We start from the raw sequence: 20,881 nt of genomic DNA, 5'->3' as shown, positions 1-20,881 counted from the left end.
ACCTCAGTTCACCTTCGTCGCGTGTATATTTGTGATAAACAAAGAGAAATGTAATGAAATACAAGCGAAGGGTGGGTGACTGCAAACAAGGCGATAATTGCGTCCTGGCCATTTGATATTCTCATAATAATTCATTCAGGAAAAACACGTTTGTCTTTCCGTGAGTTGTGCGCTGCAGTCACGCCTCACGACTCGTTGGGGTGACCGAATCTGATGCGGTTCTTGACCGACTGGTACGGCAAACCCACTTGGCCAAACTACGATGTGGCAACCTTGAGCTGCCTCCGCTACAATCAGGAAAACAAAGTGGGGGGGGGGGGGGGGGGGGGGGGTTACCGTAAATCAATAAGCCGGGTAGCAAACATTTGTTATTTATATTCTAAAACATTATTTAAACGTATTTAACGCAACACCATTGTTAATATTTTTCACGAGACTCACAAATAGATCTGGGATGGTTACATTAGAGCACTGCAAATTTCTTGCATTAATGTAGCTTTCCCCCGTCAAGTTGATTTTTTTCATTTACTATAAAATTGAGTAATAAAATATTTGACATACTGTATATAAATCACTTGTTGAATTTATTTTTTAAGCCGCCGGTCGTCCCGTCGGCTACGTGGACCCCTTTGAGCTGCAGGAGCGCCCGATGATATTTGCCGATCGCCTCGCGGAATTTCTTCTCCTTATAGCAGCGGTGGCCCTTCGCCTTGAAGTCGACGGCTTTCTGAATCTTCGTCTCCATCTCCGTTTCCGTTGAGACGCCGACTCTCTTTGTTTTCTAAGATAAGCTAGGGATTCCCCCTCCCAAAAGTATAATGAATAATAAAATGTAAAGGCTGACTAGATTCTTTAAAATTACAGTATGGGCCGCATCCGTGTTCGTGTACCGTTCGTGTACCGTTTTCCGTTTGAATATTTGGTCATGATAAGGACTACGTTTCCCACTATGCTTTGCGGCAGAGGCGGTCGCGTGTCTATGGTGCTGAAACTGGTCGTGCTTCAGTTGTTGCTACGAGCATCCCCCGCGAGCATCGTTACGCTCGCAACCGAGCTAGCTTTCTTCGGCGAATTCCTACAATGTCTCCGCCACTCACCGTCGTATTTGGTTCTGAATAACCATTTGACGTTCGTGCAACTTTTGTATCGCGGCTAATTCTCTCGTGGCGCGTCGTAGCCTACGAAGTAGCCGAACCTCATCCTTTATGCACAGCACGGTGCTTCAGCCCTCCGAACACCATGGTCCCCTCCAGCCCCGCTCACTAGGCAGCATGGAAGCCAAGCAACACCCGATAAAGAGCCTCAAAAGCTATCCGGAGACCGGCGGCCGGAGTCTGGCAGCGGCTGCCGGTGGCGGAGGAGGAGGCGGCGGCGGAGGAGGAGACGGAGGAGAGGGAGGCGGTTTCCGAGTCGGCGTCTCAACGGAAACGGAGATGGAGACGAAGATTCAGAAAGCCGTCGACTTCAAGGCGGAGGGCCACCGCTGCTATAAGGAGAAGAAATTCCGCGAGGCGATCGGCAAATATCATCGGGCGCTCCTGCAGCTCAAAGGGGTCCACGTAGCCGATGGGACGACCGGCGGCTCCGAAGTCAACCTGCTGAGCCAACAAGATGCCGCCAAGCTCACGGAGGAGCAGCGGAGAGCCGTGGAGAGCACCGAGATCGAGTGCTACGACAGCCTCACAGGTCAGTCATTTCCCGGCGCGAGCGCACCCATAACTGGTCACACTCTGAAGGACTGTCCGTTCCATGCGCGGTTCATTGGGTTCATGTTGGAGATATTTATTTTTTGTATGAGTGTGTGTGAAATTCTCTCCAGAGCAGAGACGCATAGCCTATGATTTGTCAGCTCAAAGCAAACAATCAACGTGCACGTACTATAACATTTTTTAATAATGTTTATCGTCAACTAATATGTGTGAAATTGAGACAATTAACCCATTTCCTGAGCTAGCTCAAGTACTTAAAGTCCTTGAATGATATTTTTTATTTACTGAGAGAATCATCTCAATGCTTTTAATTTTATTGATAAGAACTGCTTTTGCCACTGTCCAGTTGCACCTTCTATTCTCCGCTACACTGGGATCACTCCATTTTTTTTTTCTTATAATGCGCCCAACGAAGTTGTTTTGTTAAACTCTGAATGAAGTTTGCACATGCTCAATTAGAAGAAGGAATAGTCCATCATTAAGTGAGAAGGGAGCGGGGCACTCAAAATGATCATGATAGATGGAGCATTGCATTAAATCGGGGGGGGGGGGGGGTAAATCAAATTTTATGTGACGTTTGGTCCTAAATGATAATTAATATCTTGTATATTTCTTTCTTATCTATACCAGTAACATATAGTGACAGGCAGATAAGATAGATGGTAGCAGGCCTAGATTTTATAGACTATGTACGTTAGTGCATAAATTGAGACGAGAGATTCATTTATTTCTGGTTTGATGTTATGGCTCGCCATATGTATTACAAACAAACATTGGTTGCGCACCCGTGCCATTTTTATGTGTTTCATGTATAATATGAAAGTTGAACACATTGGACTCCAAGTCAGGTCTGGCTAGAAATGCTATCTTTCAATATACAGTATTGTCCTGTCATTTCCCAAAAGCAAATCATGAATTTCGTATGCAGTACTGAGGCGGGGCCACTACGATGATATGTTGTAATACTTCACAGGAGGCCTCTGCGGTGACAGCGAATGTCACGGCTCATCTAGTAGTCTAGATGATGTAAGGTTGCATGTCTAAAGGCAAGGCTGCGCAATCGTGATCTGTTTAAGGTTAAAAGAGCTCCCGTAGTTCCACACTAAAAAAGTGACATATTTGCTCTTAATCTTGTAAGGGAAAAACAACACAGTGTCAGTGTTGCTTTAAGAGCATCATTAGGAGCAGGCAGAGGTGTTAGGAGGCAGGTGCACTGAGCATCTGTTTTGACAACAGCAACACTGCTTCCACTGATAACAACCTCAGCTTTTTTTTTTCCGGTTATTGTCTCGTGCACATCAATTATTCATTGAAACAATCTTACACCATAACGCTAGCACACGAAGACCTAATAAATGACTGAAAAGCAAATATTTGATGATAAGAGTATTGTGGGACTCTATCAGTATTGCACAGATTCAGATGAAACATTGAAAGTAAACAATGGCTCCTTGATACAATGAAATTCTTCGCCGGCCAGATGGACAGCAACATAGTTTGAAACGTTCAAACAAAAAAAAGGACAACGCAAATAACAGTATTCAGCTATTTATTTAATTCCTTATCCTGATGAAGACAATCACTACAAAAAATGCCCAAAGATGTCACAAAAATGTGCCAAAGCCCTAACCAATAGGAAAGTAGTAATTGGTGCCCAAAAAAAGTATGTTGAAGTGATACATCTGCACTAATATCTTTGTATGAGGGGAAATATTTTAAGATTAATCAGGGATGTTGGTGGATGTGGCACCCAGTCTTCGCCACATGTACATGGGCACTTCCAGTGCATTTTTTTCAAAATCGAAGCCATTTTGTTCTGAAGGCTATTGTTGTAAAAGGAGTTTGAAATTATATTTAAATATTTTTGGGGGGCTTTGTTTGTGGTATGTTTATGGCTGAAACCATTAATATAGGCAAATGAGTTTGGTACTGGTACCACGAGTGATACGCAGGCTCCCTCTAGCGGTACATGAAAGAATCACATACGGGAAAGCAAGGTTTGAACTATGCGTAATGGGCCTTCAACTTTTTTTTGGAATTCTGTAAAATACATTTGTAAAGTTCAGTTGTATTTAACTTTTAAGTACATTCGTTTTTTATTTGGTCATTTAGAATTTTTTTTTTCTTAAATGAATCATTAATTCAGTCTTCTTTAACTCTCCTGTCTTGAAACACAGTGTCAATGTTTAAACTGTGCCTAATATTGCAGTGGCTGACAAATATACATTTTAGGAATAAAACCTCCGCCTCATTTTTGATGAGCACTTACAGCAAGTATAGTATGCTGTTGTATTCTAATATCGGTCCCAAAGGTGATACTTTGAGAGGCAATGATGATCAGATGAACTTCAACAATCTTGCACCGAAGGACGCCAGCATCTGCACAACGTCTGCGGCCTTTATCGAAGGCCGGGGTGGCATGAAGGAAATACGGGGGGGAGTGATTTAAAGAGATGAGGAAAATGGGGATAAGGAAGTAGGGAAAGGGGATCGGTCAGCGCCGCGGGAAAGGAAAAGCCAGTGCAGAGAGTGAGAGAAGGAGGAGAGGAAGGGGGGGGCGTGCACACACTCGGCAGGGGGGCATATTTACCATGGCAACCAGCACTGTGCCTTTTCCCTCTGGTTGTCGTAATACTGCTCGCAGCCTGCCATCGTTGTTCCTGCGATCGCGGCTTCATTTGCTCCTTCTTTTATGAAGAAGTGAAATAAATGGCGCATTTCCTTAAGGGGGGAATTAATTGAGTGACTTTTTTTTTTCATCGTAATTTTTAATGGGATCGGAATGACAGCACAGTGGATGAGTGGCAATACAAGTATTTTACTTTATAAATACTTAGATTCATTACACAATGATACATAATTGGAACTTCTCCATTGTGAGACTATAGCTTATCTTATCTTATCTTAATTCAATAAAATGTAATGAAATATGATGACTTAATTGACAGACACACATGAATATAAAATATTCATGTGCTTTCACAACAGAACTGCTTTAAAATAAGTGAAATACACTCGCGTCATGATAAATTGAACAAAGCGGAAGCTCAAAGAAGGGAGACGAAGAAGCGACTCTTTTGAGAATCTGCAAGTCTGACTTTTCCTCAACTCCTGCCTGCTCTGATGTCTGCTTCAAAAAGTTCTTTTGTTTCCTTCTGACCAGCATGAGTCATGAGATGAGTCGCAGCCTTGGCAGCGACGTAGCTCATGAGGAGTATCGTTTGTTTGGTGACATAATTTTTTTATTTTATTTTTTTTAATCGAGCAGTTGCTCGCATGATGACAATCCGGCTGCAGTATTTGTGGACACATTCAACAGAGAATGAAGAATGAGATCTTTAGAAATTCTCATCATAATGATACATTTGTTCAGAATTACAGGACTCAAAATATTATAATACTGTAGAAAAGCTTGAGAATTTCAATAAATATAGGATATAGATGAAGGGATGGGCCACTTAAATGCTGGGGCACATAAATTTTTCATCAGTGCTCCTAGATGTTAATCAGCATCATCTTGAGGTTTGCAAAATGTGTTTTCGGGTGGGAGATTAGACAAGGAGGCGCTCAGAATGTGGTCAGAGGTCCCGAGTTGCCAATCCCTGATAGAGTCTCCGCATTTACTTCAAGGTGTGTTTTGAGTTCAAGTTTGAACATCAAATAAAAAGAATTACACATTGCATTGTATTGTATTCAAACAAATTACATAAATTATGAAAATTCGCTAGTTTCTTGCTAACACACAATATAAAACGGCGCAGACCAGCTAAAAAAAACTGGGATGGAAGTACTGTATTTTCAAATTGACATAACGCCTCAAAAACGACATTTATATTTCTTTTGTTGACGGGGAGGTTATGTGGATGACACCCGGAATGACACCCTAACGAGGGCACACACAATATAGAAAATGGATGGATAAATGGATTTTGTGAGTTGGACTTCATCATGATCAGTGATATCAGTATCGATGTTTTCTGATGATAATCTCTCTTAATGGAGGAAAATGAATTGGAAACCATATAAAACAGTATTTCCTGGCCAGTGTTTTCTGCTTTTGATATTTTTTTCCCCTTTGGTTAAAAAAAAACCCCAAAAAAACAAAGGGAGTGTTGCAGATGACTTATTATTAAAAATATTTCAGCATCTTGTCTTTATGCCTGCATAGCATCAACTGTTAGCCTAATTTTAGCACATAAATCCTTCAAGGCATTACATAGAACCTTTCTTATCATAATTGTATCATGCAGCTTGCCGTCAACATCTGTTTGCACCGCAGCCATCTTCATTGAGGCAAGACGCTGCGATTATGACAATATTCCGCATTCTCGTTAACCTCAGGGAAGCGGCCCGTGCATTGGGGGGGATAACGTAACAGCACGCGGCGGGTTACTGACTGCTACAGTCCATTGTATGCTTGCACGCGTGCATATGGCAGCAGCAGCAGAACACATCACCAAAGTCCTCCCTTTCATCTCCTGCCAACTACCTCACTGCGGGGTGTGCACAAGATAACGTTTGAAGAAGAAGAAGTGAGGAAAGCAGGGATGAAAAGGAGGCTATACACTGTGTCGAAAGGTTGCTGCATATTTTTGGGGGTGGGGTGGGGGGTACGGGGGTGATTTGGGTGCCATACAAGATCAAGAGAAGGTGGGGGGGGGGGGTGTCAGAGACCTGTGCTTGGTGTCCCTCTGTGTGCATAAAGAAGGTTGGCGAGTTTGCTGTATGCCAGCCAGGGCTGCAGATGGCTCGGTCATGGCTGGCTCTCACCCTCCACTCTACTCACACTGTACTACGCTCGCTCATCTATTCGTATTCACTCCGCAGATTAGGCCGGCATTCGGAGGAGGGTGATGAGGGGGTGGAAAGGGGCGAGCGCCAAAGAATGCAAGGGTCTAAATGAAGAGACGGAGAGCAAAACTGGACACATCTCGCAAATATGATGGGATTATCCCCCGGAGGCGGGAAGGATAAACGGGATAGGGACAAGTCAAGACGGAAGCTGCTCTGTGACCTCTAAACAAGAGGAGCGCCATCCAGAAAGAAAATATTGATAGTGAAGGGCAAGTATAGTTTGAAATCATCCCATCCTGCCAGGCGTGGCGGTGGTCTCCAACTGCTCACTTCATGGCACAGATGTGCTTTCGCCAGATTCTAGTGCAAGATTAGCGCACTGCATTGAAAGAGAATGAAAGATGCCGCTTTGCAGGGCTCGAAATAAGCGGTTTAGAATCACAGTTCGTGAGGCAAAAATGAGCATTTTGCGCATTATCAAAACACACAGAAGTGCAAAATTGAGAATCAATCGCTGTACCAAAAAGTTTTGCTTGGCTGGACCCACGTGTGTCCCTCACGACACCTACTGCAGTTAAGTGGCGGTCAAGGCTCCAAAAGCTACTTACGGCCACATCATGTAGCTAGTCAGAGCTTCGGCTGGCTACTCATGCGGCTACTTAGTGAAGTTGCTCATCTTACTTCGCTACATGCGCAGGCAGTGCTACCGGCGTCCAATGGGACTGGCTACGTGGTGCCAGACAGCGAGTAGGATGAGTCAGCCAGTATTTCAAAATGCTACCACATTGCCTCTGAACTGGAACACGTAAGAGGGAGCACATGCAGTAAGTCCTATTCTGGCCTCCCTCAACTGACTGCCTGTGCACTTTTGAGTTCATTTTAAAATTTGGCTTCTGTCAAAATGATCTTGCCTCGCCTTGCCACTGCTTCCAAACTATGCAGGGATGGCAATTTTCCACGGATACGCGGAAATCCGCCGTTTTATTTCTTAAATTGATCATTTTTGTGAATCGTCTAAATCCGTTGAGAAATTTTTAAGGGGGGGTCAGGTACCTTATTGTCGAGTTTTCACGAGCTCTCCCGATCAGTCTTTCCATCTTCCGATTGTAAACAGCCCTGCGATTGGACGTGTATGATGTCTTACTTGTTGTGATTGGTCGCCCCGTCCAGGCCACGCCCCTTTCCGCTTTTTTCATCACTAGCCATTGCCATCCCTGACTATGGAAGTGTGTAGTGATCATTAAATTAAATTGGTGCGAGTTGTAAAGAATTTGAGTGTCATTTTGATCTAGAAATCCCCTTTAAAAAATCAGCAGCCGCAAAGAACAGGAAGTCAAAGGTCACGGCAGGACAGGGACAGCTATTCAAACGTACTTTTGTGGTTGAAGCCCCATAAAAATAGGAGCCTCAAAGTAAAAAAAAGACCCCAAAAAAATCTGTGTAGTGTCCATTGATGACAGGGCAGGGTTGAATAAACTGCGTTGCACAGATCAGATCAGAACCGAGCGGGACATTTGAATGCAGTTTTGGCAAAAGGCCAAATGTCTGGGTAGTGTCCAAAAATGACATTTGGTGACTAATCATGCAAAAAGCAGCAACAAAACAGATTCTTCAAGCACAGACGACATCAATAAAAGTATTTTTTCTTTCTTTCTTTCTTTTTAATGCTTCATTAAACCGTGCTTTAATGCTATTTGCGTATCTGCTTTTACTCCCAATAAAAAGTAAGCTGACACTAAACAGAATATACCACGTTTAAATAAGAAAACAATGGCCGGGGCACGGCCTGCTCTTTATCCTCTTTAGCAGCATTAACCCCACCCCAACTATTACCGACAATGGAAAAGCATTAGAAGAATCATCCGTGATGTAGCTTCCTCATTGGTATAAATATTTAAGCAGATGAGCATTAATCCTGAGTCAGCAACTATTTCGGGAATGGCGGACAATGGCGAAGTGTGCAAACTGACTCCACTGTTGGAAGTTTATTTTGGGTGTAAGCTCTACCAGGAGAGAAAATCGACATATGACATAACTTGGAAAATCACAACATAATTCATCTCAGGAGTCAACTATGCGAAATAGAAATCCACAGAAATTTCAAGAAATTGCTAAAACAGGGTTGCAGCGTGGCATTATGTGATGGGCTTCCTCCAGTCTGAATGCTTTATTTAACTCATTCAGTACTCGCCAATTCTGGACCAAGTCTGAAAAGACGTTTAAAAACGTCTTTGGGAGTGAATGAGTTAATAAATGCACCTTTTTTTTTTTTTTTTTTTGGTCATGACATGATATCACAAAGTATTTGCCTTTCTGTGACGGCAGAAGTAGAAAATTCTCTGAAATTAGGGTGTAAAGGTGGACGATAATTCCGAGTCTCGTTGCGGCAGACGAGCCATCATGATAAAGCCAGCGCCGTGATCTCATGATAACGAGCAGCCTGGCTTGGAGGGGGAGAGCTATTATTAGCAGGGGGGCCAGGAAAGGCTGTTCGCCCCGTCCGAGCGCTCTGACATCAAATTAAATCACGTCCTGTCCAAAAAAAAAAAAAAAAAAAGAGTATTTTATAAGGCTCATGGTGCCTCAGGCAGGCCCTTTAAAGCAAATCTCTGTGACCTTTGAAACAGAAAATAGTCAGGGCACTTGACTGACGTTGCAATTGGTCATTTTTAGGTCAGTTTAAAAGAATTTATTGTATGCATGTTGAGAATGTCTTCAGATACCCCAATGCTTACAGCTTTTACGTTCCGATTTTTAAGCGCAGTAAAGCAGCTTAAAATGATATTAAATGACTTTTTAGGAATAAAACTTCAAACGTCTTTTCAATGAATGGGCCTGCAGTGCTGTTATATTTTGATAATTTTATCTGTGGTTTTATTGTTCTTGTTTTGATTGTAAAGTGTCCTTGAGTGTTTTGAAAGGCACTTATAAATGAAATATTATTATTAATGTTGGTCATTAGTAGCAGGAGTGTCTAGATTCAAGATGCGGCTGGCGGAGTCATAATTTGGTGGCAGAAAGTCGATCTAAACCTTCCACCTGCTCAGACCACATATTAATCGGTGCAGCTGGTCTAACGAGATGTATTTTATTCGGAAATATGTGAACTGCGTGCATCCAAATCTGAGTCATTGTATGTTTTTAAAATCAGCCCATTGGGTTAGGTACAATTGGGGGTGAGGGGCTGTCTCCAACTGCCCACTTCATGGCGCAGATGTGTGTCCGCCACGTCGAGACGAGTGCACAACCGATGCGACACATTTATGCCATTGACGGCGATAGAAGTCAAAAGTCTATTGATTTACCTGGGCTTCCAGTGAATGATTTCAAGGGAAATGAATGGAGCCATTTTGATGGGCCATGATTGACGTCAGACTTGATCCTTCCCACAGCTCCGCAGCCCTCGCTGTCACGCGTCCACCGGCTTGCGCTCCCCCTGTGAAATTTTCAGCCAGCCACTTAAATTTAATTGGTGGAATGGAGTCACACGTCACTGGTGCTTACGTTGGTCACAAAAATAGAGCTCTTAGTCTCGATCACTTAACTAATTAATATCGTTCTATCTATCATCATGCTCAAAGTAAATTGCACCTCTTCCCTTTCAATCACTTTGATTTACAAACAAATAATCTGTAGCCCCATCACTTCATTTGTTCTTTAAAGCAGATTCAGTGACGAATGTGTGACGAAATGAGGAGTGCTATGGGGGACAGTGATGGTTCTCTCTGTGTGGTATCTTCCTGCAGAACTAATTACAAGGTGATAGACAGCCGACTAATTACCGAGGCCAAGGAGTGTCTTGAAATGATCTAGATTGCAAGATGGTTCCAGTGAGGAAATGAGTTCAAAAAGACAAGAAGCGGAATACTAATCCGGTGTGAGAGGTGGTGTTTTCCATTTCACTCCTCTGTTAATGGATTTTGTTCTCTTCTTGCCTCAATCTATCCCCACTTTGTGTCTCTTCTCACAGCTTCTTTCATTGCTCGCAGACTTTTAGCTGCATCATAATGAAAACCAGTCTCAGTGAAGACTCGACATGATGCCGCAGGCAAAGCTGCAGGGTTCCTGCACCATCAAAATGCACACATTTACACAACTTTGCCCCCCGCCCCCCAAAAAAAGAACAACATACTACTGACACTGCTCAAAGACGGCTCATTCAGTGAAATCATACCTTCGAAGCACAATGACACATTAATCCCTTTATTCTTCACAATTCCACACGTTGCTTTTTCCTTAAATTTGTTCCTGCTTGTATTGTGATCGTGTTGGGCAAAATTCTTACCAAAAAACCCCTGCCCCTGGTTCCTTAAAGTCTTTATTAGAGCAGTGAGGACCCAGTTGGCTTTAATAAACTATAAAAAAAATATTGATAAAAAACATTTGCTTACTTAACGTATGTGTTACTATAATTTGGGCCAAATGCTACAAAAATAGAAATGTTTCTTAAACTTGCGCGTGCGCAAGTCAATCTCCATGGCAAAATGCTATGTTTTTAGCATTTAGCCTACCAGTACGTTCAAACGTATTTGCTGGCAATAGATCATCCACTCAACTTTAACATTCTATGTAAAATCGAAATGTCCAGCCAAAATGTCGATACAGTCTTCATCCACTTAGATGGACCCAAAATACTAAAATAAGTTGCCTGTGGATGAGAATAGCGGTTAGCCTCACTAGCTTTGGCTGTTCCAATTACCGCTAGTCTTGAAATTTTCACAATCAGCAATACCACAGGACTGGCGGCACAGGACATCATAGATATGAGCATAAATCGATAAACAAAGATGCTTTATTTGTACTAAATAAATAAGATTGGTATTTCTTGGACTCAGTAGCTGCTCCACTGAGTGACATTGTTGTCATTTAAAATCATGCTATTGCTAAAACAGCAAATCTCATGGAGCACTCAGACTTGCTTGCACCGTACTGTGCATTTACACTGTAGTCCCCTCTTCCTACATTTTCAGTAGCTCGACAATTATTAGTTGGCGCCAGTCAGCGTTGTGACATCCCATTAAACCTCGACTCACTCTTCCGTTGCCATGCTCACATCAGGTTCCTCATTAAGACAAAACTCCCCGCCTTGCCTGCGTCGCTCGGTCCCTTTGTGCAGCTTCACATCTCATTAGTCTGCCTTTTTCGTTGCAAACCTTCCCGTAAAATGCCGCTTTTCCAATTAACATAAAGCCAAAGCATATCTGATAGATCTCGCCGTCATTCTGGGAGAAATTGCCTCATTCGGAGAGGCCGAAAGGGTCATCAACTTGTCGACTACAAGGATTTATACGTTTCATTCTCAACCAGTTCTCTGTAATGACGGCTGGAAACATCAATTATTGATCTGCTGCTGTGTTAGTTAAGCCACTAATGCTAATGTACCCAAGGCCAAGTAGCATGGAACATTAAAGATGTATTCTATTTTTTTTTCACAATTTGAAAGAGTTCTCGTGCCTTTAATGACAGGTCTCTGACATCTTTCTGTCAAAATACAATTTAGTACCCTGACATACGAGTGTCCCTACTTTTTTTTTTTTTAATGCTTTGACTTGCTAGCATGAATTTGAGATGCAAGTGCTACAGGGTGGCAGAAACCCCAATTCATTTCACAAAAAGCAGAAATTTGGCAGATGGAGTTCACATAGATTCCCTCTCCCAGTTGAAGATAACTGTCAAGTTTAACATTGACAGGTTGTTTATTGAACAACAAGATCACTTTGCCTGAGAAAATCAGCTAGGTCAATGCTAACACGCAGACAAACAGCAAATAGGTTGCAATGTTGTAACTCTTGAAGCAATGGAGACGAACACAAATGGTACAGCAACACATGCAGACAGACAGCACAATCAATAGTGGACAAAACAATTTATGTCTGTTTCTCAAAGTAAAGATTCTTGCTTGATGGTCTTTTTTTCTGACTCACTGACCAAACTGGATACACTTAAAGGTTTAGTTAGTGGTGGTTCCGGCATGTGCAAAATTTGCAGTTGCACGAGGTGGCATGTCTATCAATCTTGGTATTAACTATGTACAAAATATGCAGATGATAAAAATGTAAATAAATAACCACAAGTATTAAAACATGTACACTACAGTCCATATAAATGTTTTTCATTTACATTAATCTTGTATTCCACACAGCAGCAGCACTCTCTATTTTAACAACTCTATCAGCTTTACAAATGCCACTCTCCTGTTTTTCACAAAAAGGAAAGAACACAAATTACTTGCAAGGTGGTCTTTTTTTTTTTTTTTTTTACCATATGCAAGTGGACGAATCGTTGGGCAACATCTAGTTGAGTAGTGGTTCGGGACTGAAACTGCTCAGATTTAAGTTTCCTTGCCTGCCTGCATGGAATATTGCTTGTAATAAAAAAGCCACAAAGGTACCGACACACTGTCTCCAAGTATGGCGCAGGGTGTAGTTTCAGGGATGTTGCTCTGCTGTTTTTAATGGAGTTTGTGCACGTGTGTGTGTGTGTGTGTGTGTGTGTGTGTGTGTGTGTGTGTGTGTGTGTGTGTGTGTGTGTGTGTGTGTGTGTGTGTGTGTGTGTGTGTGTGTGCGTGTGTGTGTGCATGTGAGTGTGTGTCTGTGCCCCACCTGCTCCAAATGCCCTGTCATAATCCCACCCTTAATGCATTTCAGCACCCTAGCCTTGCTCCGGCATGCCATCCATCTGCCTTATGGGCCAACAGGGCGCGGCAGCCCAGTTATCATTTGAACATGCAGGTTTTTGCTTTTTTGGGGGGAGTGATGGTGGGGGGGGGTGTCAGTTATTTACCATTAGAGACTGTTTGGGTCATATTTGACCCATTTTAACATTTGTCTGCAAGAACAAAATGTCATTGTTTCAGCCTGAAATTTGATGACTTGTAAAGTGACCCAAAATAAATTGAGCGCCGCTATTCCTGGGTGATTGGGGCCAGCCATATAATTGATTGGATTGGTACCTAAGAACTTGGTATCATAAGTACCTGTAAGTAAATATGCTTTCTCTTTTCTCTGAAAACTTGATTAAAGATTAATCATTCATTTATTAATGGCAGACTGGCATGTGATACATTTTGAAAAGATCAGTAGTTCATAATTGGATGGAAAGCAAAGAGTATGTGACGGTTAGGATTATTTTGCGGTTTGTGAAACAAGGTGGGAATTTTTGGTTATATCTTGTTTTACTAATTTTTTATTTTCCCAATTGCTCTTGTCAGCCCAGTCCACCGTGTCTTCTAATCAACTGTCAATGGATCATGTCACCTCATGCCATGCTTCTTGTAGGGGTGTTTTTTTTTTTGGTTGTTGTAGTTTTGTTTTTAAATACTTTGAGCCCTTTTAAGACTTTCTTAAAGTAATTTTGATTCCACATTCCTTGTTGGCCCATTTTGAAAGTAACTATTTTTGAGACTCCTGCGCTCCTTGCCTCGCTGCTTCCCTGCACTTGAGTCCTCCTGAAAGTCGTGCCCACATCCACTAATGAGGGACATGATGGATGGGCATGTAGGACAAAATAGATGGGGAAAGTTCACCTGAAATTCTGATCGTCTTTGTTGTCTGGTCATTAGGTTGTCACAAAACTTTGATTTGAAGGTAATATTGCTCTTCACGGGTATTTGAACAACAGCTTTTTCTGTGTGGCCTAATAGGTTGGAAATAAAACACACCAATTTCATTGGCCAAACTTACTGAACAGCATGCAACGTTGATCCCAAAACACTTTGATTGATAATGACTCTGTCCATTGCCTCATGACCGCACTGAATTATTCAGCGTTATGCACTTGCATTGTTGAGAGGCACATCCAATGTGAGCTCCTTGAATGATTTTTAACCTTTTGGCCTTGGCGGAAGTTTGCCCTCTCAATTGGGTTTGCAGTAAGCAGAGATGGGCACTTAACCAGATTTTGCCGTCCTCTGTCCATGACATGGGTACCCTTCCGCCATTGTCCCTCCGTCCTTATTCTATCTATCTATCTATCTATCTATCTATCTATCTATCTATCTATCTATCTATCTATCTATCTATCTATCTATCTATCTATCTATCTATCTATCTATCTATCTATCTATCTATCTATCTATCTGTATGTACATAGCTATCTCTCTCTCTCTCTCTCTCTCTCTCTCTCTCTCTCTCTCTCTCTATATATATATATATATATGCATATGTATAGGGATATGCAGAAGAATCACTTCTCAAGTACTTCAAGTAATTCCATTCTATTTAATTATATACAAGTCTTAACTCAGGCGTCAGCAACCCAAAACGTTGAAAGAGCCATATTGGACCAATAAAACAAAAAACAAATATGTCTTGAGCCGCAAAAAAATAAAAGCCTTATATCGGCCTTACAATGAAGGCAACACATGCTGTATGTATTTATATTAGCTATGTTAGCCTACAATCAAAAAGACTAAGTTGGCTACAATTACACAATGATTAAATGTTCTTTTTTGCCCCAAAGATGATCGAAACATGGCCTTTTGCAGCATGTTAACTTTCATAGCTCACATGCACCATTTAAATATGCTTCTCTCAACCCTCCGGATTCCCATTCTTTGCCAGTACCCTCAGTGAATTGTACATAAAACGACATTTTTTTAACAACAGCCACCTGCCTGGCATCCCGTCCGGCTAATAGAAACGTGTGTCGCAGGCTATGATGCAAATCCTCGTTGACAGTAATGTTGAAATCTAATATTTACGCTACACTTTTTTTTACAGCATTGGAAAATGTTAAGAATGTTGGTGTCATGGTTGTCCTCCTACAGAAACCGTATTAAAACAAAAAAATTCCCTCTCCCATCTTTTTCCATTTTCAAACATTTTTGAAAAAGCTCCAGGGAGCCACTAGGGTGGTGCTAAAGAGCCGCATGCGGCTCTGGAGCCGCGGGTTGCTGACCCCCGCCTTAACTAATGGAAAAATGACTGAGAGCCTGACTGGGCTCCATAATGACTTCTCCTCACTTGATCGAACATTTGGTCTTTGGCCTGGCTCACCTTGTCTTACATTGTCCGCACACACACACGCACACACACACACACACACACACACACACACACACACACACACACACACACACACACACACACACACACACACACACACACACACACACACACACACACACACTCTCTCTCTCTCTCTGACACTGACAGGGGATGACAGGTAGGGAGGCAATAACAGCTTTTAACACACTGCTCCTCCTCACCCTAACTCACCTCATAGACTCCCATGAGTGTCACCGCATCTCCTGCTCCTGAGGGCCCCGGCATCTCACCCCCTTACTGCAGCCCTGTCCCTCGCCATTGCATGCCCCCCTTCTGTCTCTCACTCCCTGACTTAACCTGCCTCCCAGCTAATAGTCCCTGACTCATGTTGTTCGCAGAGCTGTCTGTGTGTCAAGGGCAGACAGAGAAGAGAGAGGCAGGATGAGACGAGGGTTAAAAAGGAGCTGTGACACACCAGGACGAGGAGTGCAAATGGAAGGGAGCTATTTTGACATTTCACAAAGATTAAGACGTAGAGCGATGGGTGGGGGAGATGGAAGGGCGAGCAATAAACGAGGGAAAAGCTGAAAGTAGAAACCACAATGGGTTGCGATCAGCAGAGGAGCAGGGTGTGAGTGATAAGATATCTGAGCCATCGGCAGTCATTTAAAACCTTCTGTGGACTAAAAGCTGTGTGTGCGTGTGTGTGTGTGTGTGTATACAAAAAGCTAATGAAGTTATTTCGTGCATTAGCTGATGTGAAAGCTTCGGTGAATTGCTGCTGCATTTGCTAGATCGAAGACCTCGAGGTAAAACAACCGCTGCTGACTTTGGATTGTAGTAAAGTACAATAAAAGTCGAAAAAGTTACTTCAGGTACAGTGAATGGTGACCAAATCAGAATGCTCTTCCATTGGAAATTGAAAGAAGCATGATCCCCAAATGTTGTTTTTGTTTTTGTTTTTTTTAATTTTGTGTTGTTTTTGCTCTGGCGCCGGTTGTGGATCGCTGTCACACAGCTGCCAGCTGTCTTCAAGCAATAGACCGGGAACACCCTGAACTGGTTGCCAGCCAATCACGGGGCACACATAGACAAACAACCATTCGCCCTCACAGTCACGCCTCGGGACGATTTGGAGTGTCCCATTAACCTGTCATGCATGTTTTTTGGAATATGAGAGGAAACCGGAGTACCTGGAGAAAACCCACGCAGGCACGGGGAGAACATGCAAACTCCACACCGGAGGGCCATGTCCTCTGTCCTGTGAAGGGGATGGGCTAACCACGGGTCAACCACCGTGCCGCCCAACCAAAAAACATACTTTCCAGTCAAAGTGTGATGAGACATAATACAGTATGATACGATACAATTTGTACCAGTCTGAAAGTGAGCATTATTTTCCCTGTAAAGCTGTTAGTACTTGTACAGTGCAAAGGCCTCATGTTAAACTCAGTAGTAAAAACACAGAGGGCATTGCTCTCCTTCCCGGGGGCTAAAACTGCTTATGTGCCTTTTTATGCTTTTTCTGGTGTGTGACACATTACTATTGTCTATTAATAGTCACCTCACTGCCACCCTAAAGATTGAGTGTGCACTGTTTTGCCGTGGTTCTATAAAAAGATGCCAGTCAAATGGATTATTTTGACCTTATCAGCCAGCCTTTTACTGCAAGTGTGCAACCTGTTCTCTTCCAGGAGGAAATAGCTGTTGTGCTAACAGTTGTGCCTCCCCCCCCCCCCCCCCCACTCTTCCTGTTTTCAGCATGTCTGTTGCAGTCCGAGCTGGTCAACTACGAGCGAGTGAAAGAATATTGTCTGAAGGTCCTGAGTCATCAGAGGGACCATTTCAAGGCCATGTACCGCGCCGGCATTGCCTTCTACCACCTGGGAGACTACGAATGTGCCCTACGCTACCTGAGAGATGCCAAGAATCGCGAGCCTGCAGGTGAGCGTGCGTGACATGAGATCAGTACTAAAAGCTGATATTAGTCAGAAAGACTAAGTTTTAGCCTGGGTTGTTAGTGGAAGTTGTGGAGAGTCTTATACATGTGCACTCTCTGTGCATTTTTTTTTCATCAAATCAAGAATAATCTCAACTCAACTGTATTTATGGAGCACATTTAAAGAACCACCGGTGTATACAAAGTGCTGTACATGGAGCAAAAATAATTCAAACAACAACAAGCAATAAATTAATAACAAAGACAATAGAAAGGACAAAAACAGTCAAACGAGAAAAATCAAGTTTCATGTTTCGTCAATAGCCAAAGAATAAAAATTAGTTTTAAGATTAATTTTAAAGATGTGGAGCGAGGGGGCTTGCCGAACGTTCAGTGGGAGGTCATTCCAAAGGGAGGGACCAACAACAGAAAAGGCTCGATCCCCTCTGAGCCTCCGCTTGGTACCCCTAATAGTGTCTGGTCCACAGACCTGAGGCAACGGGCAGGTGCGTAGGGGCGGAGGAGCTGAGAGAGGTCAGGTGGGGCGAGGCCATTGAAAGATTTGAAAACAAATAATAGGATCTTAAAAAGAACTCTAAAATGTATCGGGAGCCAGTGAAGGGAAGCCGGAGTAGGAGTTATGGGCTCTCTCTTACGAGTACCAGTCAAGAGGCGAGCAGCAGCATTCTGGACCAACTGGAGACGCTTAATGGAGGATTGGCTGACTCCAAAGTCAAGTGCATTATAGTCGTTTGAAATTATATTAAAATGTTCTGCCGCTCACTTTCATCCTTCTCTTCCAGATACCAACGTGCTGCGCTACATCCAGTTGACGGAGATGAAGATGAGCAAGAGCGGCCAGCGGGAGCGAGAGCTCGGCAAAGAGACGCAAGGCTGACCTGCCCCTCCGTGTTTGGGGTCCTGCACCAACCTCCAACCCAGTCCAACCTTACTCCATCCTCGCCATACTCTCACGGACCCTCCGCAGCAAGGACACAGTTGTAAGAGCCGATCTGAACTTGCTGTTTTTCCAACTCCTTTATGCCTGTTTGTCCCTCTGGTGCTGTGGCTCTTAAAAAAAAGATTTAAAAAAAAAAAAGAAAACTGCTATATAACATACACCCCTGCCCCTCAAAAGAAACTAGTGAATAACGGACATTTGTGTGACTTGGTTGATGGTTTCAAAAAGCGTTTTGTTTTCTCTGCCTTCTCTGTGTGTGCGTGGAGGCCTTTTGGAGGGTCGAGATTGGCTCTTTGAGGCGTGTGACACATATCAAGACCATCGTCCGATTTGATTGTACACGTGACACACCGGGAGGGCTCTCTCAGGCCCTTTAAGCACACTTTCTTGGACATTTTTTGTTCCAATTAAGGGCTAATTTTAGTGTTTGTAATCTGTTTTCATTGTCCATCGAAACCAGGAATGGGCAAAGCGTTTGGATCTGGTACGAGAATTGAAATGATCAAGACTCTTGTGACATTGAATTGGCTATTTTCTTCCATAAGTGGTTCATTAAATGTTATTTATTCATAATTTATTTATGTTTAAATTCATGTTTTATTATTATTGTTATTATTATTTGCATATTAACAGTAGAAAATAAGACAAATATAATGACATTCAAACCTACCCTCTCCCCAAAAAAAATCACCAAAAAAACTGTCCATTTAAAATGGACAGTGAAACAAATACCAAAGGATAAAATAATGCAAAACAGTAACACATTTTGTCTGTAATTCATATTTTCATTTTTGTCACTGGTCAGGACCAAAATACATGTTGTTTTATCCCTTCCTTTTTTTAAATGAATTGGCTGATCAATCAGTTATCAGAATTTTCTACTGCCAAAAGTATGATGCCCCCCCCACCCCACAAAATGTTGACTGGAGGAGTGAATCAACGCTCATTCAACTCCCCCACCGACTCCTCAACACTCTTTGCATGCCACTGTTACCGTCTACATTTAATTTTTTTCAGTTTCATACCATGAGCAATTGGCTAAATTAATTATAGAAATTAATTAAAATTTTCTGGCACAAACTTTTGCCCACCCCTGTCCTAAAGTGTGCAGTTGTCCGTAGCTTCATGATCGCAAACAGGTTTGCTTATGTTCTGTCTTGAATTTGTTGTCCAAAAAAAATTATAAAAGGCTCCCCAAAGCCTGACCCCAAACCCCTTCACCCACAGGGTTGTTGCTGTGACTGTACGAGCCCCTCCCCGCCAGAACATTTCGACACTTTTCATTGTTCCAAAGACTCAGTTCAGTCAAGCATCCAAGATCGCTGAAATTGAAATACGTCTTTATGTGAAACCTGTCATTGGTACAAAAAAAAGGTTGGGGAATGCTTGGCTGCAGTCAGTATCAGCCACTTCTAGACCAAGTCTGAAAAGACGTTTAAAAACGTCTTTGGGAGTGAATGAGTTAAAAAAATATATCAATGATGTCATCGATGAATCAACTTCAACCTGACTTTCATCTCATTATAGCTGACTACAAAACCAAAAACATCTTTGGTGTTCGACCTCGAACACACATTACCAATCTTGTGTGTTTACTGCTTTGATCGTGTCTGGTTGGGGTTGTACAGTCGACTAGTCGACGTGTCAACTTGATCACGATGACATATAGAGCTTGATGTCGACTAGTTGCTAATCACGTGTTGTCGACTTAAACAGGAAGCAACTCAAATGAGCCCATCACTTTCATTGATTTGAATTGTCTTAGTTGTAGATGCAAAGATTTGTGGAAAAATTATTGGCTAACATCTCACCATGCAGAAACCGCTACTGTGGTGTGCACAAAACGAGGACAGGTTATCCCATTTGACCAAGTTGACAGCAGAAAGCACACCGAGTGAGAGTATCCCCGAAGGTCTTCACCCATTCCCTGTTAATTCATGTCTTCTAACAAGTATGTCCTGTGTAAATTTGATGTATAAACTGTCAATTGTCAATGAATATAGATTATTGCAAAGCATTCCCTCCTCCTGTGATTTTTTTTGTGTTTGTTTCATTATATTGCAATGCAGAAAACGTGACAAGGAGACATTGACTACACTTTCAGCGCTGACTTAAAAAAAAATCGGAACTAGTCTAGCATGTGGTGTATTCAAAGCAACATCCGACATGCACATGGCAGCAAAACCAGTATGACACCTGTCCAAAACCTGTGATCATAACAAGGTACTGTATGTGATGTAATATGTGATGAAAATTTTCAAATTACCTATCAAAACAGAACATATCATCGAATGGAGATTTATGACACCAATAAAATGGGCTCAAGTTTGTTAGCTTTATTTTAGCACACACAGATTACCGGTATTTTGAGGCTTCAACCGTGCCTTGGTGGTCAATAATGTGGCTTGGAGTTCTAAAGGACCTGGATTCAAAACCAGGCACTTCTCGCTCCTCCTGTGGCCTGGTGGTCAATGATACCACGTGGAATTCT

General features: G+C 42.5%; 1 protein-coding gene across 1 annotated transcript; it reads left to right on the top strand.

Moving 5' to 3' along the window:
• Positions 1-837: 837 nt before the first annotated feature.
• On the top strand, positions 838-20,407 carry ttc9b (tetratricopeptide repeat domain 9B). Its single transcript, XM_086126271.1, has 3 exons — positions 838-1,686; positions 17,252-17,434; positions 18,233-20,407. The coding sequence occupies exons 1-3, from the start codon at positions 1,206-1,208 to the stop codon at positions 18,325-18,327; spliced, it is 759 nt and encodes a 252-aa protein (XP_085982397.1). The 5' UTR covers positions 838-1,205; the 3' UTR covers positions 18,328-20,407.
• Positions 20,408-20,881: the final 474 nt, after the last annotated feature.

The sequence above is a fragment of the Hippocampus guttulatus genome, chromosome 12 (assembly GCF_054856545.1).
Source record: "Hippocampus guttulatus isolate MCC_2025c chromosome 12, RoL_Hgut_1.0, whole genome shotgun sequence".
NCBI lineage: Eukaryota > Metazoa > Chordata > Actinopteri > Syngnathiformes > Syngnathidae > Hippocampus > Hippocampus guttulatus.
The sequence above is the reverse complement of the archived record's forward strand: the minus strand, read 5'-3'. Positions and strand labels throughout refer to the sequence as shown.